The 24061-nt window shown below is 43.1% G+C and overlaps 1 protein-coding gene across 3 annotated transcripts in view; it reads left to right on the top strand.

The window, feature by feature from the left end:
* The window catches only part of bltp3b (bridge-like lipid transfer protein family member 3B), a 32749-nt gene extending 13624 nt beyond the window's left edge, over window positions 1-19125 (top strand). Inside the window, exons 5-24 of one of the 3 annotated variants that reach the window (XM_023152658.3) lie at window positions 411-600; window positions 684-824; window positions 1266-1433; window positions 2013-2193; window positions 2297-2380; window positions 2480-2641; window positions 3053-3168; window positions 3252-3393; window positions 3888-4081; window positions 4187-4933; window positions 5227-5912; window positions 8153-8236; window positions 8916-9064; window positions 10446-10603; window positions 10690-10840; window positions 11683-11724; window positions 14799-15058; window positions 15454-15559; window positions 15729-15886; window positions 17508-19125. In XM_023152658.3, coding sequence (XP_023008426.3) covers window positions 411-600; window positions 684-824; window positions 1266-1433; window positions 2013-2193; window positions 2297-2380; window positions 2480-2641; window positions 3053-3168; window positions 3252-3393; window positions 3888-4081; window positions 4187-4933; window positions 5227-5912; window positions 8153-8236; window positions 8916-9064; window positions 10446-10603; window positions 10690-10840; window positions 11683-11724; window positions 14799-15058; window positions 15454-15559; window positions 15729-15886; window positions 17508-17636 — 4048 coding nt within the window. In that variant the 3' untranslated portion in view covers window positions 17637-19125. The remainder of the gene's footprint in view (window positions 1-410; window positions 601-683; window positions 825-1265; window positions 1434-2012; window positions 2194-2296; window positions 2381-2479; window positions 2642-3052; window positions 3169-3251; window positions 3394-3887; window positions 4082-4186; window positions 4934-5226; window positions 5913-8152; window positions 8237-8915; window positions 9065-10445; window positions 10604-10689; window positions 10841-11682; window positions 11725-14798; window positions 15059-15453; window positions 15560-15728; window positions 15887-17507) is intronic. The other 2 variants (XM_023152659.3, XM_004548327.5) reach the window with 2 other exon arrangements.
* The last annotated feature ends 4936 nt before the right edge of the window (window positions 19126-24061 follow it).

Consider the following 24061-nt stretch of genomic DNA (forward strand, 5'->3'; position numbering starts at 1 on the left):
CAGACATTTTTAAAACAGTTCTGTTGTGTCACCATACACCACTATAAATCAAATGACTCTGAGGGGCAGCTAAAACAGTGTCAGAGTACTAGCACTGAAACCGGAACCCTCCCACTCTAAAAAATATTAATTACTCAACCACTAGTATTAAAAAAGGGTCATTTTTATGAGTTAACAATGGGATGGGAGTTTATTTCTGATCATAAAGGTCACAAATCAAAGTTCAGAGATAAGACTAATATTTACTTTGCTTGTTATACAGCTATCGATAAAGCTTATCTTCAAAAATTAATGAATACAAAACATGGCGGTTATTTAGATAATGTGTGAGGTTTTTGTTTGTTGAAAGACGCAGATGACTGACAGGCTACTAATGATCTATTGCCCCCCCCTCTCTGTGCATCTTACAGTGAATATGGTTTTGCTGAGAAGGTGGTAGAGGGCATATCCTTATCAATCAACTCCATTATCATCCGGATCAGTGCCAAGGCCTTTAACGCGTCTTTTGAGCTCTCCCAGCTGCAGGTCTACAGCGTCAACACCAGCTGGAGCATCGGTGACCTACGCTTTACTCGCATTCAGGACCCCCAGAAAGGAGAGGTCGGTGTTTGTTAGTTTTAAACAAAATAAGGGTATTTTGACACACAACGTTCTCATTTACTGCCCTTTTTTCTTTCGCTCAGATTCTGACATTTAAAGAGATCAGCTGGCAGATGATCCGGATCGAGGCCGACGCTATCCAGAGCGCCGAGCACGAGATGTTGAGCGCCCCCATCCGCCTCATCACCAACCAGTCCAAGATCCGAGTCACTCTCAAGAGACGGGTTAGATACCACGCATGTGCCCTTTCAGATATTCATGCTATGACATTTGACGGAGCAGGCTTGAAACCCAGACTCTAGGCAACATCGGCTTGTCCACTGTGAACAATGACCCCTCTGTGTGGCCTCACAGGCTGCAGGGCCAATAGCAGTGCTTCATTAAACAGCTGGTGTTTATTTCAGCCAAAATGGCAACCAGTATGCAGTTTCTTCAACACAAAGGGGATTTTAGTGTGCTGAGCAAAAGTAATTGGCCTGCTGAGTTCCTATTGGACAAAGATACAGATGCTCCTTAAACTGCAAAAACCTGTATTCGGTTTGTTTGTTTGTTTTAAATCTGATAAATGTTCTTGTGAATTCGGTGTCATGTTACATTCCTGGAAACTCTTGGCGAACCTCCACCTGCATATTGCTTGTTTATAGCAACTCTTCTGTGTGATTCAGATCAAAGACTGTAACGTGGTGGCCTCCAAGCTGATTCTGATCTTGGATGACCTCCTGTGGGTGCTGACAGACTCTCAGCTCAAAGCTATGGTGCAGTATGCCAAGTCCCTCAGTGAGGCTATGGAGAAGTCTGCACAGCAGAGGAAAAGCATGGCCACAGAAGACCAGGTACCAGTCAGTGACGTTTTCCACGCATAGAGAACGCTTATCATATTTTCTTACCTTTTTTTCCCCTCTTTCTGTCACCCTCCCCATTTTTCCATTTTTCCCATTTCCTCCTCCTCTTCCTGTTCATGCTCTAATTGTGTGTGAATGAGCCATGGTGTAATATTTAGTCCTCATGCTTGTCAAAATCCCGTCTGATGCCCTATTTGTGCCCACAGTATGTCTTTCACTGTTGCTTTTTAGCTTCTTTCAGTCAGTGTCCTACTTTCCTGCTCTCTACACACACACAGAGACACAAAATGTACAGACAGCCATCGCCCACTCATATTCACACCTTCCTATATCTCAGCAGCTTTACTTTACAGTAATGAATCAGTTTCCTGTAAATTGGCCTTATATGCCACCTGGTGGAAACACCGAGTACTTCACCGCTCATCTTTTTTATTGGACTCATCAATCTTCATGAGTCACTCTTGTAGGAAATGAACTGAAAACCTCATCAGTGACAAGAATAGGATGATCTATCAGAGCGTTTATAACACGGGCAAAGCGTCAACACTTAAAACGTTCTGTGTTCTCCAGGTGTCATCGCCGCCCCCTTCAGCCCAACAGGTTCGCACCCAACAGGCGTCCTCAGCTGCTGACCAGAGTGCAACCATGGCCAAGCTGTTCAGCGCCTATGATGTGTGCGAGACATCGCACCATCTCCAGATCACACACCTAGACCTGCACATCTGCGATGATATCCATGCTAAGGACAAAGGTAACGCATGTGCAGCTTTACGTGTTTACTTTATTAAGCACACAAATGACAAGCATGATTGTTTTCAACTTGAGGTCTCTTGTTTTTTGCCTCTGGTGTATAGTCGTCAATAAAAGGATAACCGGTGGAGCCATGCAGCTTTCCTTTAGCTCCATTACTTTGGACTACTACCCTTTCCACAGAGCAGGTATGAATTCAGCTGTTGAGATCAGTAATCTGCCAAACAAAATAAACACTGTTTACTTTAAACAAACAGAATTTATTAATTGTATTTCAATCTTCATAGGTGACAGCTGCGCTCACTGGATGCACTACAGCGACGCCACTAAGACAAGAGAGAGCTGGGCACGGAGCCTCCTGGATGAATTCAAGACCAACGTGGAGATGTTAAAGAGCACAGTTCGAGACCAGCAAGGCCCGAGCCACACCCACAGTTCCCCAAAGCATGGTAAAAGCACACACGCTCACACACAGGTGTTAGGTGCATTTTTGTTGTACCCACAGCACATCACCCCTGTGGGTTTTCTGTCCTCCAGTGTCCCTTAGGGACGATGTGTATGGCTCTCTAGGAAGTCAGGAAGGAGCGGGAGGAGGAGCAGTAGGGCTTAGTGAGACACACTCCTCACTACTAGATTGGAGCCCACACGCACAGCCTCCAGCGCAGTGCTGCTGGTGCCTGGAGCCAGGTATCGCGGTGTGTTTGCGCACAGTTTGGTGCGGTGATACACACCTTTGTCTAGGCACAGAAGTTTCTCATTGGAGAACTGAGTTGTGACACTGTTTGCCGCCCTCTCTGCTGTTGTGTTTTTAGTCATTTCCTCTTGTTTTACCTACACATACCTTCTTCTTTTCCCTCCAGGTAAGATAAACACGTCTTCCAGCGCTTCCTTCAGTCCTCCTCCGCCTCAGACTCCCAAGGCTCAGCTCATGTCCAGCTCAATTGTTCTCAGGGTGGCTGACTTCAGCATCTATCAGGTTCAGTAATGTTGCAGACTTTTTCTGCAGGAAATCACTGAGGCTGTATACATTTTCTCAACTACCTTTAATTCATTTTTCAGGTCTCAACAGCAGACCAGCGCCGCTCCAGCCCCAAGACCATGATCTCCTGTAATAAGAAGTCATTGTACCTTCCGTCAGAGATGCCGGCCATCCATGTAGAGTTCACAGAATACTATTTCCCTGATGGAAAAGACTACCCTAGTAAGACTTTTGTGCCTTGATACTCAGGATACATTTATTTTCTCACCTCACAAATAAATGAGTTGATCGTGCGCTGTGTAAATAACAATTTTTCTAAACCCGGGCTCTGCTTCATGGTAGGTTTTCTATCTCCCATCACACTTTCGAGTCCATTTAGTCCAATCGGTGAGCTGTGGGGTTAGTCATTGACTCCTGTGTGGCTGAGAGAACATTGATTTTTCTGAATTACACTCAGTGCTCTGGATGAGGGATCACCCAATTAATTCATTTATGGATTTCTCACAAGCTCTATTAGCACACATTATGAGAGCCACTAAAGGTTTTTTACTTTTCTGACTTCGAGTGTGCAGCCAAGAAAATAACATTTAGCAAATTAAGTACCATTCCTTCCTTCCTTCTTTTTTAATGCGTATAGTGTCTTATTACTTTCTGCTACGTGTTTCTAAATATCATGTAACCTTTCCATCTTTTCCATCATGTTTCTGCTCCTCCAGTTCCGTGTCCAAACCTTTATGCTCAGCTCAATGCCCTTCAGCTGGTCCTGGATCCTCGCAGCCTGGTGTGGCTCAACCTCTTTGCCCTCGACCTGAGGCAGAGTCTGGAGCAGTTCATGGAGATCTACAAGCTCAATGACTCTCAAAAACCAGACGAGCATGTTGACATCAGGGTTGACGGCCTCATGCTGAAGGTAAGAAGGATTGCAGAGGGATAGGCCGTTTCCTGGTTTGAAGCTTGGACTGTATTTTCTCGGATTCATGCCTTTTTAAAAAAATTATTATTATTTCTCCACTAGCTCGTAATTCCCACTGATCAGGACTCTTCTTCGCCTGCTGACCTGCCTCGCTCCATCTCAATTCAGACTTCAGAAATGGCAGCCACTAACACCCGACACCCGGCCAACTGTACACGATCCCACCTTGAAGCCCTTCTGCAGGCCTTTGAAGAGGAACCCTTCTTCTGTTCATCTTTTTCCTCTTTCCCTCGCTCCTCATCCTCTTTACCAATCCTCCATCCCGTCTTCCAGCGCCACGCTCACGAACAGGACACCAAGTTGCACGACATTTATCGGGGCCTGGTGGTGCCCACGATGGGCACGGACGCCCTCAAGATGCCTGCAGCCACTGACTTTTGGGCGTTGCACTTTGCCCAGTTTTGGGTGGACTATGAAGGAACCCGCGGAGGTAAAGGGCGGCCCCAGCCCTTTGTGGACTCCTTCCCTCTAACTGTGTGGGCGTGTCAGCCAGCAAAGCTCGTCCAGCATCAGGAGAAGCTGAGGAGTGCTGCTGGACCAGGACTGTCCAGAAGCTCGTCAGCGGAGGCTGTCGCACGTTTACAGAGGAAGCGATTATTAAAGGAGTATTACAGCACTGATGCAACGACATCATCACCTCACAATAGCAATTCAGCACTGCCAGCCAGTAATGGTCTCCATAAACCCCTCTCACTAGACAGTCTGCCCTCCTCATCCTCCTCTTTGTCATCAGATAAAGATGCAGATGTGCATGTGTTGGTGCATGTGCAGAAGCATCTGAGCGCTCAGGTATTTTTTCATAAAGGCTTTTGTATCTAATTTGCTTTTTTTTTATTCCATATCTTTTGGTTGGTTTGAAACCTAAATAGGAAGGAAAATCTACTTAATTGGTAATGGTAACAGTTCTGACCTGTTACCTTTACAGGGATAAAAAGAATAAACATCACAGATTGAAAAGAGACAGGAAAGTTAAGAAGTTAAACAATAAACCTTTGATAGTTAACAACCCCCTGAAAAAAGCTTCACAGCATTAACACATTTATACATCTTTAATAACGCCTTTATTCTGTGCGTGTGTTTAGGTAAGCCATCGGCAGTATGTGTTTCTGATGCAGCTTCAGCGCACCATCAAATCCCTGCAGCAGACACTACAGCAGGATATGGAGAAGATGAGCTCCAAGAGAGACCGCAAGGATCCTTCCCACCATCCGGCAGATCGCCAGCCGTTCACCGTCTGCTTGGGCCTCCTGCTCAAAAGCGCAGAGGTGTCCCTGCTCCTGAAGCCCATTCCGCAGCCTGAGGGTTCAGGATCTCCTCCAGGCTCGGAGCTGTCGCCCTCAGAGAGCCGAGGAACTCTGGAGCCTGCGAGTGATGCGAGAGACGGGGGAGAGAAAGGGAATGAAGGATCTGGCTCAGAAGGTGGAAGAGCCAAGCAGTCTTGCACTGTAGACCAGCTGCTATGTAGCCATGGCTTAGAGGGAGGACCCATGCAGGTTCCTGCACCTCTCGTTCCCGCTTCCACTTCAACTACACATCCCGACTTGAACCACAAAACGTCAGTGGAGGAGAGGACTCCAGCTAAAAGGACTGGGCGGGGGAGTTCAGATGAAGGTGGCGAGGTGCTGATGGATGGGTTGTCTGGAGGTGATGATATGGGATCTAGGTTAGACTCCAAAAGCCAACCATGTGACCATCTGCCTGATCCACTCAGCAGCAAAGACTGGAGCGACAAAGACAAGGCTGCAAAGATGCCTCAGTCAATATCCAGGTATTCAGTTTGTCTCACGAATGCTATTAGTTTCCACAACAGAGTCATTACTAATACGTTAAGGCAGAACTGTGCTGCTTCAACATTTAGACTCCGCTGAGATAAGCCAGTAATTAGTTTTGTTTATACAGTTCAGTTTCACACATTTGCAGAAGAGGAATCGCTCTACCGGGAATCAGATGCTTGCAGTACAGGCTGTGTAAGTGCATTATTAAGTTAGTGCTGAACACCAAGAGAGAAACAAAAAAAATATTAAGGATTCAACAAAGCATAATTTTAATAAGGTTAGTCTGCTGATGATTTTGTTGATTAACAAGTTAATCTTTGTAGAATCTTTTCCAGTCGGGAAAGCATGTTAAAGAGGCCATTACAATGTCAACATCCTAACTAATGTTGTACAGATGCTTGTTTTATCCAACCAAGGTCTAAAGCCCAAATTTGCTACCATACAAGGACTAGAATCACACCCATAAAAAAACAAAAACAAACATATCCCCTGAAAGGCCGTCTCCTTGTGTCATCACTTTCATCACTCCTGCTGCGTTTGGATCACTCTCTGGTTGATCTGACTACTCGTTCATGTGCATTTGAGATTTGCCCTGGTTTTCATTTATTAAAAGTGACCCTACAACCTAAATGTAACTTTGCAGGGAGCCAAATGTTACGAACAGGGCTGAGGGGGGATTGTGTTGGTGTGGCTGCACCACAGCTCAGGACGTTCTCTCTCAGGCGTTAAGATGTTACAGCAGGACTCTTTATTAAGAAAAGGATGCCCCCGGTTGTGTTAGTCTTGAAGTGTTTCCTTCAATTTGGATACTCTGTTCTCTTCTGTGCTGAAGAGTGCGCTTGTAGCTGGAAACGGAGCTCTCGTCACCAGGGAGGAAACTGCGAAATTGCAAATATGCATTTGCAGATCAGATCATGGCTTCCATGGAGTAATCCAAATATAACTGAGAAACACAAAAATAGGCCCTTGAAAGTGACAACAGGCAACTTTAAATTGGGATATGTTTCTTTTTTATTTGTGGAGTTCGAAAAAGTTTTGATTCAATTTTATTTATACAACGCCCAAATAACAGCAGCAGTTGCCTCAAGGCGCTTTATATTGTGGGGTCGATTGTACAATAATACAACAGAGAAAACCCCAACAGTCATATGAACACCCTATGTGCAAGCACTTTGGTGACAGTGGGAGGGAAAAACTCCCTTTTAACAGGAAGAAACATTCAGCAGAACCAGGCTCAGGGATGGGCAGACATCTACACTGACCAGTTTGGGTGAGACGAGGAAGAGTAATCAAATGTGTAATTGAGGGGGGGGATAAACAAACTCAAACAATCTTAATGTTTGAAGCTGAAATCTTAATTTCCATATGATCTTTAAAGCTTGAAACATACCACTTAAACCACTTCCAGACTAGTTCAGCCTTCAATAAGTAGTCCAGAAATGTTCAGCTGATGACTTGATTTAGCTGACAGAAAATTAATTGACAGCGGGGTTGTTAGTTAATGAATTGATAAAGTTATTTATGTAGGAAAAAGGCTAAACAATCCCTTTTTTTTTGCCCAACTATTTTAGTTGCATGTAAAAGGTTAAAGTGGTTCCGTAGGTGACCGTCATATGAAACTAGTTGTGCCTTTTATAAGAGAGAAAAGCAATGGAGTAAAATATGGGGAGCAGGAGTGTGTAGGCACAGGATAAGACAACTGTACTAAGTGCTGAGTACACCCTTAGCTGCAAACATAATGTCAAAAAAATCAAATATCTATTAGATTTTATAAGTAAACCAGCAAACATATTTTCTACTAGATGATTTGCACCCAGTTTAAATAGCGTTGCGGTGCTGAATCCAGAGAAGTGATCGTATGTCACAGTTGTCAGACTTTTGTTAAATGATCCAGACAGCTTTTTCAGAAAGACCTCTGTGCCTCGTTGTCATTGACCTACATGAGTCTTTCTCTCACTAATTTCATGTCTATTCCTGAACACAAGAGCTGTGTGTCGAATTCCCACATGAGTGCTCGTCAGTCTGAATGTTCAGTCTTCTCACATCACCTGTCTCACTTTCTGAATGTTGGCCAGCCACAAGCTGCTGTCTTTTCTTACATGTGTTTTCTCATCTGCCGTCTGTCGACATTTGGATGTTCTGTGTTTTAACTCATTCATTTCCTTTTCTGCCTCTTGACCTTTGCTTTGACCCATGCGAGGTGTGCGTGTGTGTGTGTTTTCTCTCTATCAAGGAAAGGAAGTTTGTCTGTGGTATCTGATCTCCTCAGCTCCTCAAACTCCAGCAGATCCACCTCCCTTTATTCCATGTCCAACATGTAAGCCACTGGATCTGTGACTAGCTGTGCTAATGAGGGTGTACATGTACCCTGTGTGTGTGTCCTCCTGCTTGCAGTCTGTGGATGAGTACAAATGCAAATGTGTATATGTGCATCCTCTGTGGGCATGCATTTGCATGAGTGCATGTCTGTATGTGTTATTTTTCTCCCCTCTGTTTGCTGTCTATTTGTTAACCCTTCATGGTCGAGATGAAATGGGAAGCTCTTCCTTTGTGACAGTCCCCCCCCCCCGCCTTGTGTTCTCAGTCTGTCGGGAGCAGCTTTTATTTTTTTGTCTGATCTGAATTTTTCTTGAGATTATTTCTGGCGCTCTGGTGAGGCTAGCACACTTGGTTCTTACGTGACCTTAAACAACACTACACAAAGGAATGAAGCGATATTTAATTCATGACTTGTCGAGTAGGCTCTGTCAGCTCAGAGAGAGCACTGTGGTGTCGGCTAGTGTCGGCATAACACAAACTCCTATCAGATGTGATGAAATAGTTTCACTGGACTCCTTTTTTATGTCACTGTTACTCAGTCTGTCATAAATTTGTCATAACTTAGAATTAATTGCATGCATGAAAATTGTACCTCAAGCAGAAACAGAGTGATCGGGGTGATTATGGTCACTACTGTCACACCTCCTCATGCGCCCGTGTATGTGTGTGTGTTGTAGTGGTCGTTTGATGCGGGATCGCTCCCAGTCCAGTTTCTCTGTGTCCTATAAAAATATGAAGAAGAGCCCCTCTCTGCAGTCCCTGGACAACATCTCCATAGATAGCTACCTGATGGAGGATGGAGACACTTACAGCCTGCTGGAAAGAGGTAAAAATATCGTGTAGTTGCACTAAGCTCCACCATTTTATCCTGACCTTTGGACTTCTTATGTGTTTCATGGAGTAGAGCATATCTCCGCAGGGATCAAGATTTAATGATTTGTGTAGGTGTAGTTGCAGCTTGCTGTTTGGCCTTAAGGTGGCAGCATTGTGCTGGTTGTGCATTGGTGAACTGGATTACATGAGAAAGGAAAAAGTTACACTAATGAATACAAAACATGATATACTATACTGGATCAACAAAATTTAGGCCAACAATGCAGAAGCTGCGTGTGGAAAAAATAACTACAGCCTTAAGGCTTCCACAGGGATTAAGAGGGTAAATAGTAGGCAGGTGCTGTTAATCAGATCCACTTGTAAAAGCTGAGGTTTTGGTAAACTGGGAAGGGTTTTGGGCATTTTTTTTCAAACAGTCTGAAGTCCATCATCATACACTGAGTGACTATTTAGAAGTGGGAAACATTCAACACAGAGTGGATGATGTAACAAATTCACCAGAAGTTCAGACCCCTGCAATGCTCAGATAAACTGTAAAAGCCCAAGAACTGCACTTCAGACACTACAGGCCTGTCACAAGACAGGTTCATGTCTTAAAATTTCAAGTTCATGACAGCATAGCTAGAAAAAAAGACTGAACAAGTACGGCGCGTTTGGAAAGGTTGTCAGGACAAAGCCTCTTCTCTCTAAAAAGAACATGGCAGCACAGCTTACACAAACCACAAGACTTCTGCAACAGTGTCCTTTAGACAGATGAGACCAGAGTGGAGGTGTTTGGACATGATTCACAGCCCTATATTTGGAGAAAGCCTGACACAGCATATCAGCACAACTGCTGGGCGATGATTTGGGCATGTTTTGCAACCATAGGACATGGGCACCTTTTGCAGTCATTGAGTCCAGCTAAAGCTTGGCCCAAATTGGATCATGCTACAAGACGATGATTCCAGGCAAAGTAGCTAATTTACAACAGAATTGCTGCAAAAGAAAAGAATAAAGGTGCTGCAGTGGCCTCAACCTGATTGAGCTGCTGTGGTGGGACCTTAAGAGAGCTGTGCACTAACGAATGCCTGCAAACTTCAATGAACTAAAGTAGCAGTGTTGTTAAAAAGGAGTTGCCAAAATTCCTTCTTAAGGACTTTGAGACACTGATTAAGTTGGACAGAAAAAGGTGAGCTCAGTTATTGCTCTTGTAGGTGGTTCTGCAAACTATTGAATCACGACATGCACTTAGTTTATAACAGATCCTTTTTATTATGCGTTATGTAAAACGTTAGAGTTCATCAGAGGGTGTATGGTTCTCTTTATCATGATCATACATGTGTTTATTTGTCTGTGTGTGTCACATTTGTATTCCTTTATGTACTTTGCAGACGACGTGTCCATCTCAGGCTTCAAGGACGTCATCAGTGAACAAAGCACCGCAGAGAGCGCCATCGAGGCAGCGACTGGTCAGGAGCACGAGGGGGGAGAGTCCCCCGACTCTGCCAGCGCAGCATCACAGAGCATTGATGAGCCCACCAAAGATACAGTAAGAAACAGTGGTTTTGGGATGAACAATAAAAAGCCAGCATGCGCAGCTTATTCGATTTTTAAATATGTATTCCTCACCTCCAGGTGTCAGTGCTGGTGTTGAAGGTGCAGTCGGTGTGTGTGGGCATGGAGGCCATGGGCGAGAGCACAGCCGTGGCTCTGGAGGTGGGCCGGGTCACACCCAGCCAGCTGGGAAATGTCAGCCTCAGACAGTACCTCAGCAACCGCAGCCTGGGTAAGAAATGCAAGTCGGCTACGCGCATGTTTTAAAGTTTTGTCTGAGAATGAGCATGAGACAAACAGCTTTTCATGTGAGCTCTAATTATTTTTGAGTGTTTTTTTATTTAAATGTTACAAATGCCAAACTATCACATGAATATTGCCACATTGTCAATTGATAATTAGCAAAACCAGTGCTAATACGTAAAATTGTGTGCACCTGTGTTTGTTAATGGATTTAGACTCAATCCAGCTACAGCTTTTTTTTTGTGGCTTTTTATCCTTTTTTTTTTTTTTTTTTTTTTTTTTTTTTTTGAGGAGGTGGAGGGTGGAGTGTTTCAGAGAGTAAGAGGGATCATTAGGACAGGGAGAGGAAGGAACATGTGATAAAGGTCCTGGAAAAGACCATCAGGATACTGAGGCGACACCTGACATTAAAAAAAAATGTTGTTCACATTTGAAATGATGGGGTGAACAGCAGCTTACATCAGGACATCCACGTTTCTCTCTCAGCAGATGCCAGTGAAAGCAGGAAGGTGATATATAGAGAGTGTTGGGGGGAAAAAAGACGTTTGTTCTCAGTTACAGCAGTGATTTATTGATCATTTAAGGCTTTGAGTGCTTCTCAGATTTGAGAATGAATTGCCATCCTTGGTGGAGTTTCTGGGACAAAGCCAGACATTTCATGGCACATCCCTGTGTGATGATTGGTAGATGAATGCAGCCTGAGTCTGAATCCACTTATCTTCTCAAGTGCACACACACACACACACACACACACACACTCGCACACTAACAGCCCACCACTACCAACCACCCCCTTCACCTTTTTTATTTACCCTCCATAACTCCCCACAGGTATGGTGTGTTCAGTACCAATACCTGCACAAAGCAGCCAAGGTAACTGCTGCGTGTTAATGCGCCATCTGTAGCCTAGCGTGCATGCTTGCATTCGTGCCTCTTTTTCCATCTGTGTACGTGTTTCTTTGTTTGTTTGTGTGTGTGTGTGTTACGGTTTGCAGGACTTGCTCAGTGGCATGCGCTGCAGATGCAGACGGCGTGTGTTGCAACGCATGAGGAGTGTGTGGTGCTCCTTTTTATTTATTTATTTTTTTAGCAGCAGCAGCAGCACGGGGTGCTGATGTGGTATTGTGTGTGTGTGTGTGTGTGTGTGTGCGTGTGTGTGTGTGGCACTTAACAGAGGATAAATGTGACCGTAATGGAGTGAGTGGTCCCATTATTTGCAACATTAGGCCTGCAACCTTCAAATCTATGCACATTCGTGCCATATTTAGGGTAACAGCTACTTTTTGTGCTGACAGCTTTAACCCCAAATCCTCCCATCCTTCCTCTTTCACCCTCTCTCTCCATCCTCCCCTGTTTTTTTTTTCTTTTTCCCTCCTACTACCTCATCTCTCCACTGCAGCAGACTTTGCAGTTTCAGTCCAGTGATTCAGGCAATGAGAGAAATGCCAGCTTTACCCCTCGCCTCCTCTCACAAAAGCTATCCTACCTCCCCCCCTCTTCCTTCTTTGTTTCCCTCCACCTTCCTTTTCACTCTTCCCTCCAGGTCCTACTCCATCTTCCTACTAATCCTCTGTCATTCACCCCTCCCTTTCCTTCACCTTTCCTTTCCTTCATCTCTCTCCCTCTGTAGGCCATTTCCCCTCCCCTCCCTGTCTTATCACAGTCATTCAGTTCTTGGCTGCCGGCTTCCTCGCTCTCTCTCCTCACCCACTCCCATCTTCCCTCTCTTCGCCTCAACCCTGGCTGCTCAGGATTGAGAGAATATGCAATTTTATCTGAGGAAAAGCTGACAGAATTCGGTGTGTGTGTGTGTGTGTGTGTGTGTGTGTGTGCGTGTGTGCGCGTGTGTCTTTGAGTGTTTTTGCTAGGCGTGCAGTTGCCCTACAGTATTAACCTTCTCCTGACTGTCCTTTAGAGAGCGTTTGAAAGGGAAGCGACGCGCTTCTCGCTGTCATAATAAAAAGAGTGATTTCTTTAAGTGGCCATTTTCATGCCTTGCTAAGTGTTCCTATTGCGACTCTCTCACCTGTTCAAAAGCTTGTCTGTATTTGTGCGCTTGCCCAGTGAACGTCCCCCTTTTGTGTGCTGACGTTGACGACTCCTTGAGACTTTTCTCACTTCACGTCTTCTTTCTCTCTGTACTCATTTTTTTGTCTTCTTTACTTCTGTTTCTCAAAAAAAACCCAGCAAAAAAAATAGGATTCTTACAGTCACATTTTGTAGTTCCTGTAGTCATATTCAAGTCTTTCAGGGGTGAAACTCTTTTTTTCATTAGTACACCAGCAAACCTTTTTCTTTTCAGCTCCTTGGAGCTTAGATGTGCTAGGTGTTTTATTCATATAATAAATAAAAAAGTATTAAATGAAAACTTTTGCTTGTATTTTCCACCAAACCCTCAAGTCCCCAGGCTTTGGAAATAATTAAACATTACAGCTGGAAAGAGCCGATGGGACTGTAAAAGATCTCCTTCAGCCCACCTTCTTAAATCCTTCCGGCTTCTTTTCTTTCGTTCTTTCTTTCTTTTTAACTTTCTGTTCAAGTCCGTCTCCCACTCGTCTTTCTGATGTTATTCTTCCTCTGTCTTTTCATTCATCCCACCTCTTACTTTGAGCTTGTGTAAACCTGATATTAAAATTCACCCTTTATTTAGAAGAAGTAACCGTGATGACCTCGAGATGTTTTTGACACATTTTAAGAAGTAAGGAACGTCCTTAAACTTCACCGTGACAACAATGTGAGCATATTAAACTTTATTAATGTCTTAAATGCCCTGCTCAATAGTGCCTAATAGTGTATAGTCCCACCTGGTGGGTGTTAGCAGTGGATCCTTTTCATGATGTAGTTTGCGGGGTGACACCTCTGTGGAAATCACCGATGCTCAGATTTGGTTGAAGATAATTCGAGGTTCAGTGCCCAAAGCTCTTTGTGACATTCTTTTAGTGGTTCCTGAGCAGTTTTTGGTAGTGTGACATGGTGTGCTTGGTCTGCTGCAGTGTTTTGATGGGTGGTAAGTGACATCCACGTGAATGGTAGCACCCAAAGAGTCTGATGCTTCTTGATTTTTCAGCCCCAGCATTCGGATGGCAGGATGAGAATTAGCTTAAACAGCAAGAAAGCATGGATCCATCCTGCCTTGTATCAACAGCTGCGGGTAGAGTAATTGTTTGGGATAATAGTGGGTTTTTCTGGTGCACTTTGGACCCCATAGTATCAACCGAGCATCATTTAAACACCACAGCCTTCCTGAGTATTGTTGCCGACTATGTCTGCCCATATTGTACCGACTGTTTGATGACTGCTTGCAGCAGGATAACATGCAATGTCACAAAACTCATTTTAAACTGGTTTCTTGAGCATGAAAATGAGTGTCCTTTACTCAGATATCTCCTACTTCCATCCACTGGATAAATCTGCAGCAGCTGTTTGATGCGGTCATGTCAGTATGAACCAAAATCTCAGAGGAATGTTTCCTGCACCTCGTTGAATCTGTGCCATGAAGAGTTAAGTTGTTTCTGAAGCCAAAAGCGGATCAAACCAAGTACTAGCAAGGTGTACCTAATAAAGTGACTCTACACTGATGTTGAGAAAAGGGAATGAAAAAGGAAAAAAAGAGAGATTTTGGCACCATCTTTTTTTTCTCTGACATAAATTTGAGACCAGTGTTCATAGTAGGTTCAAAAACATCTCGAGATAAAAGTTTGCAGTCAGCTAATATCAGCTGATGGTTTGACCTGATTACACAGAGAGATTAAAACGGTCCAAATCTTGAATTAGACAAGAAGTGAAATTTTCTTCTTGTCAGATTCCTGGGCACTTTCAAAAGACACACCAGCCTTATTTCATGTTGGGTGGATTTTAATGTCGGGTGTGTTTAAGCTGACTTGTCTTATCTCCAAGCTTCACAAATGTGGCGTTGATGTTAACAGCTTACATGTCTTCCTTCCCAGCTGGCGGCGAGACCAGCTCTGCATCCATCCAGGGCCTTCACGGTCCGGCGGTCCGGGCTCGGCTGGAAAGCGGGCCCTGGGCCGCCGCCCACTCCCCGTTGGCTGAACGTAACGGTTTCCTCCAGCTGCAGCTTCACGATTACACGGCGAGCTTCATGATGTCCTCGCTCCGCAACCTTTCCCTTTTCCTGGAGGACGACTCGGCCTCCCAGGTGCTGCCCATGGAGATCAGCATCAGGGACACACACATTGATTTAAAGGTGAAAAGACTTATTTCAGTTTTGTACTTTGCAAAGTTTGTGTTTTACCCCGAGGTTACTGTTGCAGAACACCAACAGAACTGTTTCAGTGGGAAATTTGTCTCATTGCTTCAAATCCAGTTTTACTAATGGAGCCCATAACTCACTGCCTCAGACTAAAGCACTCTCTTGTTATCAAGTTAAATATTTTGAACAGTGGCCTAATTGGCATTTGGATTTGAACTAAAGGTTTAATGACACAGAAAGAAAAGGCCTTTCTACTCTCTGTTTGGTTCTTTCATGGTCAAGCAGCTTTGCTGTGAAACTGATTTGAGAAAATGGATTTGGACTAAACGTCTCCCTCATTCTGTCTCTGGTACACTCAGTCCCAACAACATGTGCTGTGTCTCCTGCAGGATGATGACCCTCGTGATAATCCCAACTCGGAGCCCTCGCCGGTCATGCTGCACATCGACAGCCTCATCGTACACAGAAGAGACGACGGGTCTTTCTCTATAGGAGGTGACAAACGTGCACGCATTTTCATCTGCCAGATATTTCCACCTCCACTCCAGCGCTGATTCACTGCGGTTATATAAGATGACCTATTAAGTGGCTTTTTAAAGTCCACGCTCGCTGCATCCACACATCCGAACTCCCTCCTCTTCTCCCTCTCTCTTTTTCCTCGCAGTGGATAGAGCAGGAGAGGCCAAACCCAAGCAAGCGGCCTCAGTGATTGACAGCTCTCTGAGTCCAGTCCCTGAGACTGTGGGCGGCATCTGTGGTGTTTCAAAGGCGACGCAGACTCAGGCTCCGCCTACAAGCCCCCCTCCATCTGACAAGGAGAAGGTGAGAAATACGGCAAAACACAGTGGAAAGAGAGCATAGAGGCAAAAATAAACAAACACCACATGTGCAAACAGTGTTGATGTTCATGTTTTTGTTCTTCTTCTTTGTCATTTTCTCCTACAAACAGCTCCAAATGAGAATGTTGTTTCTTTCTGATCATTCTGGAGGCTGAAGCATGGTGTGCCAGGTTTTGCTTTGGTAAAGCTATTCCAGTTCTGTGTTTGGCTTCAGCTTGTTTCACAGTGGGAGTGATATTTAGAAACTTAGGAAAAGCATTGCATTTTCAGCCAGATCTACAATCTACTCGATGCTTATTCATTGCCACCAAAATAGCTAAATTACCTTTTAAACTTTATCCCACGGCGAGGGTCTGTTTGGAATTACAATACTGTTTAAAGTCTTGAGCCTCTCTGCATTTATTTTTGCTGGAAAAATGGAAATTAGGTGCAGCAATTTATTGACCACCTTTATTCTTCAGCACAGCCTGAACTCTCTTAAGCAAACTTTCTTGTAATTTCTTTAAGTAGTCTTCACAAATAGTTCTCCAGGCTTCTTGAAGGACATTCAAAGTTCTTGCTTGGATATTAGCTGCCTTTTGTTTTGTTCTTTGTCAAAATGATCCCATGTTGCGTCAGTAATGGTAAGGTCCAGGCTCTGAGGAGGCCAGTCTGAACCCACTGCCAATCAGGTGCTTTCCAGATACAGATATTGGATGGTGAGACCATTTCTGATGAAGCGTCAGTGAACAGTAGATGGATCAGCTGAAGGGTCAGATGCATCTCTCAGGTCCTGTTTCAGGTTTTGACTGGATATTTTCCTATTTCTTAAGGAGATGATGACTTTCATACATAGATAGCTTTTTTTTTTTTTCTTCCCCTTTTGTCCTCCACTTTTTCAAGTTCCTCCAATTTTTTTTAAAGACACACTGCACACTATGCTGAGATACACTGAGCTTTTAGCTAATAGCTCTCTGGGGATCACCCTGTAGGTGCAAAGCTACTGTTGATGAACAAATTGTGTTTTTGAAACTGGATGTTAGTAACAAAGAGTCTAAATGGTCTCTGTCCATTTCTTCTATTGATTAAGACTGCTTTGAAATATTACCACAAAATCTGTCTCTTTGCAAGCACAATAAAAAGAAATGAGAAATGACTCAAGAATTTTACATCATACTGTAGGCAGCTAAGACCTATTGTCTCATCTGGCTTTTTGGTCACGGCTAAAAGACAGAAGTCATTATGTGCAAAAGCCACACTATAGTTCAGTGGAATCAGACACGAAAAGCCCCTGAAACTGTTCACTGTAGCCGTTGCTTGTTCTTCTTCCTCTTTGTGGTAAAACTTGCTGCAGTCGTTATGTTTTCTGTTCAGCCCAACTTTCCAAAGAAGCAGTATTTCTCTTAAGTTTTCGTATAAGCAGCGATCCCTGGGAGGGTATAATAAGCCTACCGATGAGACACCTGAATGACTTCATACCTGTAGGGAAACTGAGACTGGAATGGTTGGAGCTGGCTGATTAACAGCAACTGAACTGCTGAGAATGTCAGCGGTCAATGAAGGATGAAATGTTCCATATTCTGTATGTGGGGCAGATTGTGATGTTTATTTATTTCTTCTTTCAGATGCTGATCGAAGAGAATGAGTGTTTAAAGGTGGAGCTTTCCCGGGCAAAGATGGCGCTGGCTGAGGCTCAGATGGAGAAGGACTCGCTGCTTCACCGACTGAAGAACCTCAAAGTCAGCACCAGCTAGACCGCCACTCTCGAAGACCCTACAAGTCTCGCAAAATGAGAAGGAAAAGAACATGATTTTTTTTTTTAAACTACAATGGGGGCTCCCTTTTCACGAGCCACCGCGTGACTTCAGACTTATACAAATAAAACAATCCCGAGTCTTTGACGACTCTGAGAAAACGCATTTTTACACACTCGTCATCTGTTTTGTTTTCCACTTTTAATTGCGGACAATTCACACGTTTGCAGCGCTAAGAAGGATAAAATGCGCACCTTTGTGTGTTTGTGTGAGACAGCAAGAGGATGAGATTTCTAACTTTGGTCGTGCCTACAGAAAACCATTCCCAGAAACCTGCTTCTGTTGTTCAAGTTTCAATTAAAAAAAGCATCCCAGCTTTTCGTCAGTGAGCTTCACTCAGACCTGTAGGCATGGGGAAACGCTGAATGTCGTATCTTCAGAGGAATGTCTTACTTTGCACTGCGCTGAAATTCGATTTGTAATCCAGCGCTTTCATATTCAGAGGGGAGCGACGAATCATGTTCCTGCTCGTCCTCGCAGCGTGTACAGTGTATATTGTGCAAGAATGGGAACACATAACTATTTTCTACAGAACTTTGAATGATTTTGCAGTGATTCAGTTGAATGAGTGTATGTCTCAGTCAGAACAAGCATTTCTTTACAAGTAAAGTGTGAATTTCCATGGCTTTGACACCAGTCTGTTCCTCCCCGCCTGCACCCATTCCCATTTATTTTATTTTTTTTAATTATGTGTAAATAGCTCCTTAACATGTGCTGCACTTTTAAAACTGAGGCAATGTAAATACAACAATCAGAACTGTGAGAGAAAAGTTGAGCCGACGAGTAGAGACAGTGGAAATAAACATCCACTCTGAGAAAAGAGGAAAATTAGGGCACCGTAAAGCTGCCTGATTACTTAAGTGTGTGTGTGTCTTTATGTGAATTTTCTAATCTGCCATCTAATGTAATTTTATTTTATTTTCCGTGGACGCACAAAGACTATCTGTTCATGTGCCCATGCCTCACGCTTGTGCGGCTACTTTAGGGGGAGTGACTTTTCTAACAGCACATGCTTCGGCACAGCACAAAAGGATAGTTTTTGGTGTCTGTGGATTCGGAACATTAAATCGGTCTGAAGGTGCATTTATTCATTTCAGGATGTTTGTTTTTTTTCTTTTTAATTTAAAACAATGTTTTGATTTGTTTGGTTTCCTGAAACACAGCTAGTTGCCTCCACGAATGAGCGATTCAGACTTGAAATTAGATTTTTAACAGAGCTGTCTTCTTAAAGAGGAATGTTTTACTTTACGTCTGCTTTATTTTGGCCCATTTTTCCTAGACTTCGTTTTTTCCCCCCCCCCCCACCAAAAAAAAACTATCTTAAAAAAAGAAAAAATACACACGTAATAATAAGTTGTATTTTTGTCTGTCAAAGCTGCTGAAATACTCACAATAATAAAAGGTATCCGACTGAAAAGGTTTCATTTTTTCTAAGTGTCGGGTGTGAAGTTCTTTGCAGACATCTTTCTCGGCTCATTATGAGACTTCCCGTGCCTACGTCTAAAGCTCATTACTTAAAAATGTGAAACACAAACTGCCATGAACAAACAAAACACACTGACGTTGTTCTTCGGTCTGTGAGCATTTGTTTTGGAAAAAGACAAAAACGCTGAGCTATGTTTTAAAATGTTTTTATAATGGTGAATATGTTGATCTAAAATATTAAGATCAACATATTCACCATTACCTCATTGCTTATTAGTTGCCTATTCATTCTTTATTAAACTCACTATCAATCCCATATTAATTGCTTTCTCTATTTGGCCATTAAATAAGAGTTTTCCTTCATAGAATACAATGTTACCATGCTTTGCTCCGTCTGGGCCTTTTAAGGTGGAGGAACTGTGAGAGTAGATATTTCCTTTAATAGCGCTTAAAAAAAAAACGCAGCCTATTTTTATGCAACTAAACTACAAGCATTAAGAGCTCCAATTTCAGTCTCTATGACTGTTTCTGGCTCGATGGTGAAGTTTCTATTTAGTTAATGGCCCAGAGGGTGTGCATAGAACATGATTATGCTTAGTAGGGCATTATAATTGTATGACAACTATGTAATAAACAAATAGAAAATGAGCGCCATAGCACAAAGTTTTACCAAACGTTAACTCCGACTCTTTAACACTGCATTAACCTAGCACTGTTACAGTATGATAGTTTGAATCCAGCAGGGGCAGAAAGATGTTTATATGTACGCGTCTTTGTCTTATCCCTTGTCAAATAGTTGTCGTCTTCAGCTTCAGACTATTGAGGCTCCCTGTTACACCCCGGCCTAGGCAACCGGGGTGCAACGCAGAAAAATAAAAAAAAGGAAAATAAAAATAATCCCAAAACGAGATTTAAGCAAAACACCACATTTATTTACATCACCAAACACCAGACGTCAAACTATTTACAACGGGGGGGAGATCGCGACCATGACATACAGAAACACAAGGCTTAAATACATAGAAGGAGCAATCAGGGAATGGACCACAGGAGGGAAACACAGCTGGGGCAAATTAGAACTGACGAGACAGGGAAAAATGTAAACTGAACACACTAAGATAACACAGACTTTCAAAGTAAAACAGGAAACACATGACAGTTTGGTAAAAAACAAAACACTGACAACACCGAAACGTAACACTCCCTCTTTAGCTACCAAACTTTAAAAGCTGGACTTTAATCACTGTTGGCTAATAAGAGAAAAACCACATTGGCTGATTTAATACTGGAGCTTTATAGTTTCTTTGCTTTCCTGTGAAAACCTAAGAAACTGTCTTTCTAAAATGGGCAGTTTCTCCTGGTCTTTTAGTGCTTCAGCGATTTCTGCTATTTCTACACTTTATCTCAGCCTATACAGGAGCACTACATATTTCATTTTTTTGTATGTGAAAATGTGTTGTTTTTGAAGCACAGCCGTATAGCTCATACATCTACAATTTACACAGCAGCATTGTTGGCCTCCTAAAAATCACCAAGACACCGGTGACCCTTCAAGGGTCAAAGTTAGGTTAACGACTGCCCCTTTTTGATTGATTCTCACACAAATTGAAAAGGCTTTTAACAAAATGTATGTGACTTGATTTGAGAGGTAAATTTATGTAGGTGCTAAAAAAATTTGGCTGGATGAATACAACAGGCACGCTGGTGTCAAACGTATCTAACACATGTTTATATGCAGTTTAAGTGAAAAATAACAAATTAAAAACACATAAAAATTCATTCTGACAGCACAACCGCAACATAACTTACTTTTGAAACTTCTATTTGAAAGCTAGATTAATGAACACTTTTAAAACTGCTCATTCGTGTGTGTGTGTGTGTGTGTGTGTGTGTGTGTGTGTGTGTGTGTGTGTGTGTGTAAGAAATACTGCTAAATATTGAAGCTTGGAGGGTGAAGCTCTTTAAGAGTGCAGCCACTTTGTTGGCTCAAACGTGCTGCACTGAAGCGCTGCAGCAGAGCGTTTGGTCTTTGTGAACATAAATGGTCATGACATTTTATGGCTGGAGAAGTGCAGTGAGTCATAGAAGGACATTAAGTGTTCAAGTGTGTGTGTCTAAGAGACAGAAAAGTTCTGCTCTCCTCTGCTGTTTACATACTGCAGCTTAATGTGTCTGTGATGACAGCTACGTCACAGTGCAGACCCATTTATGTAAGCAAAGTTTACACGTTCACTTATATACTGCGTGCGTGCGTGCGTGTGTGTGTTGAGCAGAGTGCAAGGATTGCCAGCTCCATGTGCGGCAGGATTGTGGGAAATAGGATGAACGAGAGAGGCATCAGGTTGAGTCTCGGCTGAGTGCGAAGTGCAAAATCTGTGTCCAACACCCAGTGTGGCTGCAGCTGCCTCTTCACTGTTTCATCCTCTGGTTTTAGTTCAGCGTTGGAGCGATCCTGTGATATTTTATACAATGATAGTGTGCAGGTTTAATAAAAAAAACTGAATTATTATAGAAGCATTATAGTATTGCAGAAGAAATGGGTTTTGTTTGGTCTTTTTTAAGAGGAGCATTTCAATTTCAGCTTGTGCCACGCAGTCTATTGTTTTCAGTCATACTAGTGGCACCTCTTATGAGGAAGGAAATGACAGTCTGCTGGTAGGTTCACTACTTTGAACAAGATTAATATAGACTCTTCGGCCACTTAGGTACATCAGCTAATTACAGAAAACTGAGGTTGTATTTCATACAGGCTCGCTAAAAGCAGACAATAATAGACTGAAAAACATTCTAAGATCAGAAAGCTAAAGTATTGCCATCGTGTCTTGAATCAACGGTTCAGACTGGTGGTAATTTAATGGTGTGAGGGATACTTTCTCAGCACACTGTGGGCTCCTTAGTACCAACTGTGCATCATTTAAACACCAAAACATATCTGAGTATCTCTTTATGATCAGTGTACCCATCTTCTGAAGGCTGCTTCCAACAGGATGGCACCATGCATGTCACAAAGCTCAGATCATCTCAAACTGGTTTCTTAAACATAACAATGAGTTCACTGTGCTCAAATGGCCTTGACAATCACCAGCTCTCAGTCCAACAGAGCATCTCTGGAAATTCACATCATGCATGTGCAGCAGACAAGTCTGCATCAACTATGGGATCCTATTGTGTTAGTACAGACCAAAATCTCTGAGGAGTGTCTCCAGCAACTTGTTGGGTGGGTGTACCACAAACAATTAAGGCAGCTACAAAGATAAAAAGGGACCCAATCCAATAAGGTGTACCTAATGAAGTGACCAGTGAGAATATCTCATGAAGTAGCACCTGTATTTTCATGAGTTTTTGTTTTGTTTTTTGTAAAAAGCAATTTATGTATGCATTTGGCACCTCAGGGCCACCATACATTTCCACCAGCCTAAGCTTCTACATGTTCACAAAGTAAACAACATGTGATCATGATGACATGTGTTTTTAAATGATTATTTCACATCTGCAGACCTACACATTACTGGGATATGTATGTCACATAAATACTGTATAATCAATAATAGTAGTAACCTGTGCAAGCAGAGGCTTGATCCAGCTCTCTCACTGAGCAGCATCATGTAATCACTAACATGTGGGTGCAAGGATGACAGTAATATCATAAGTCTGTGCGAACAAAGAGCTTGTTTTCCCCCATCGCTGCCGAAATCTGCTATTGCTGACCTGATTTCAGATCAACAGGTGACACTGCAGCTGCAGGTGGAGTGCTTAAAGGCAACATTTGCTTCTAAATTCCAATTTAGCAGGTCCAAGCTTGCACCGACCTGCAGAGTGGGGGCGCAGTGGAGAGGGTGGAGGGAGTCTCAGTTTCCCAGGCTGTCACATCAGCAAACATAAGAGAAAAAAACGACAAATCCCTCCTCTGCATTCACACAAACTCTGCTCTAGCATGACTGCGGGATATTTTAGGAGCTCACCTGCTTCTAAATCTATTCAGCAGTGACGAGAATACACTGTCCGCACAGAGGAGGAGTGCGCATGTGCAAGTGTGCCAGAATAAGTTTGAGGTGTGAGAGCGGCAGCGGCTGCTACTGCCGGTGGCTGCTGCGAGTGTGAACCTAACAAAGGCATAGCCTCCCGTTGGTGCTGTAGCATCGTCATCCACGCCCAGACTGTACAGTAAGTCTGCCAGTCAGGTAACCCGTGGTAACAGAGGAAGCACAGCAGGAGTGCTTTCAAAATAAAGGCTTAGCATCGCATAAGTGATAAGGGACAAAATCTAATTAGATTCTCTTCAGTACAGGAATAGCATAATGATTTTAGCTTATTTTATCTCCAGAGTGTTTATTAGTAAGCACCAGAAACAAAAAGGATTTGAAAGAAGGCTTCTAATTAACAGCCGATTACCCCAGGGGGACGCAGTACTCCAGGGGGCCATTAAAAAAGTACTAATTTAGCAGTAAATGTGTTTGGGAATAAGTGCAGCAGAAGTAAACATGGCTCAGAAATAATAGTGATTATTTGTATAAATGATTAGCCCCAAATGAGTTCTGCTGCTTTGTTTAGGGTGTATAATCATATTGTGCTTTGCTTATATTGAAAGCTAAAGAGCAATTTGCTCTCCTAAATACTGTCATAAAGTATCTACCGGGCCTCAAAATAGATCTAAACAAGTCGGTATTTATTCAACCTACCTAACCCGAAATTCTGTCTCCATAATGTAGCTATTGTACCCCATAACAGCAGTTAATCTTCTCGATTTGGAGAAGTTTTTTTGCTGGCTTCCAGCTTTATCTGGATCCAAAACCACTCAAGTGTGAGATGTAGAAGGATTTAGGATGAGAATAAAAAAAGTTGTTTTATTTTGTAAGCAGGAAAAGGAAGCCCAGTGTTTGACGACAGGTGAGTTGACGTTGAGGTTCAGGCGACACAGAAAAGCACCGGGCAGTGCGCTT

Source organism: Maylandia zebra, linkage group LG17 (assembly GCF_041146795.1).
Source record: "Maylandia zebra isolate NMK-2024a linkage group LG17, Mzebra_GT3a, whole genome shotgun sequence".
NCBI lineage: Eukaryota > Metazoa > Chordata > Actinopteri > Cichliformes > Cichlidae > Maylandia > Maylandia zebra.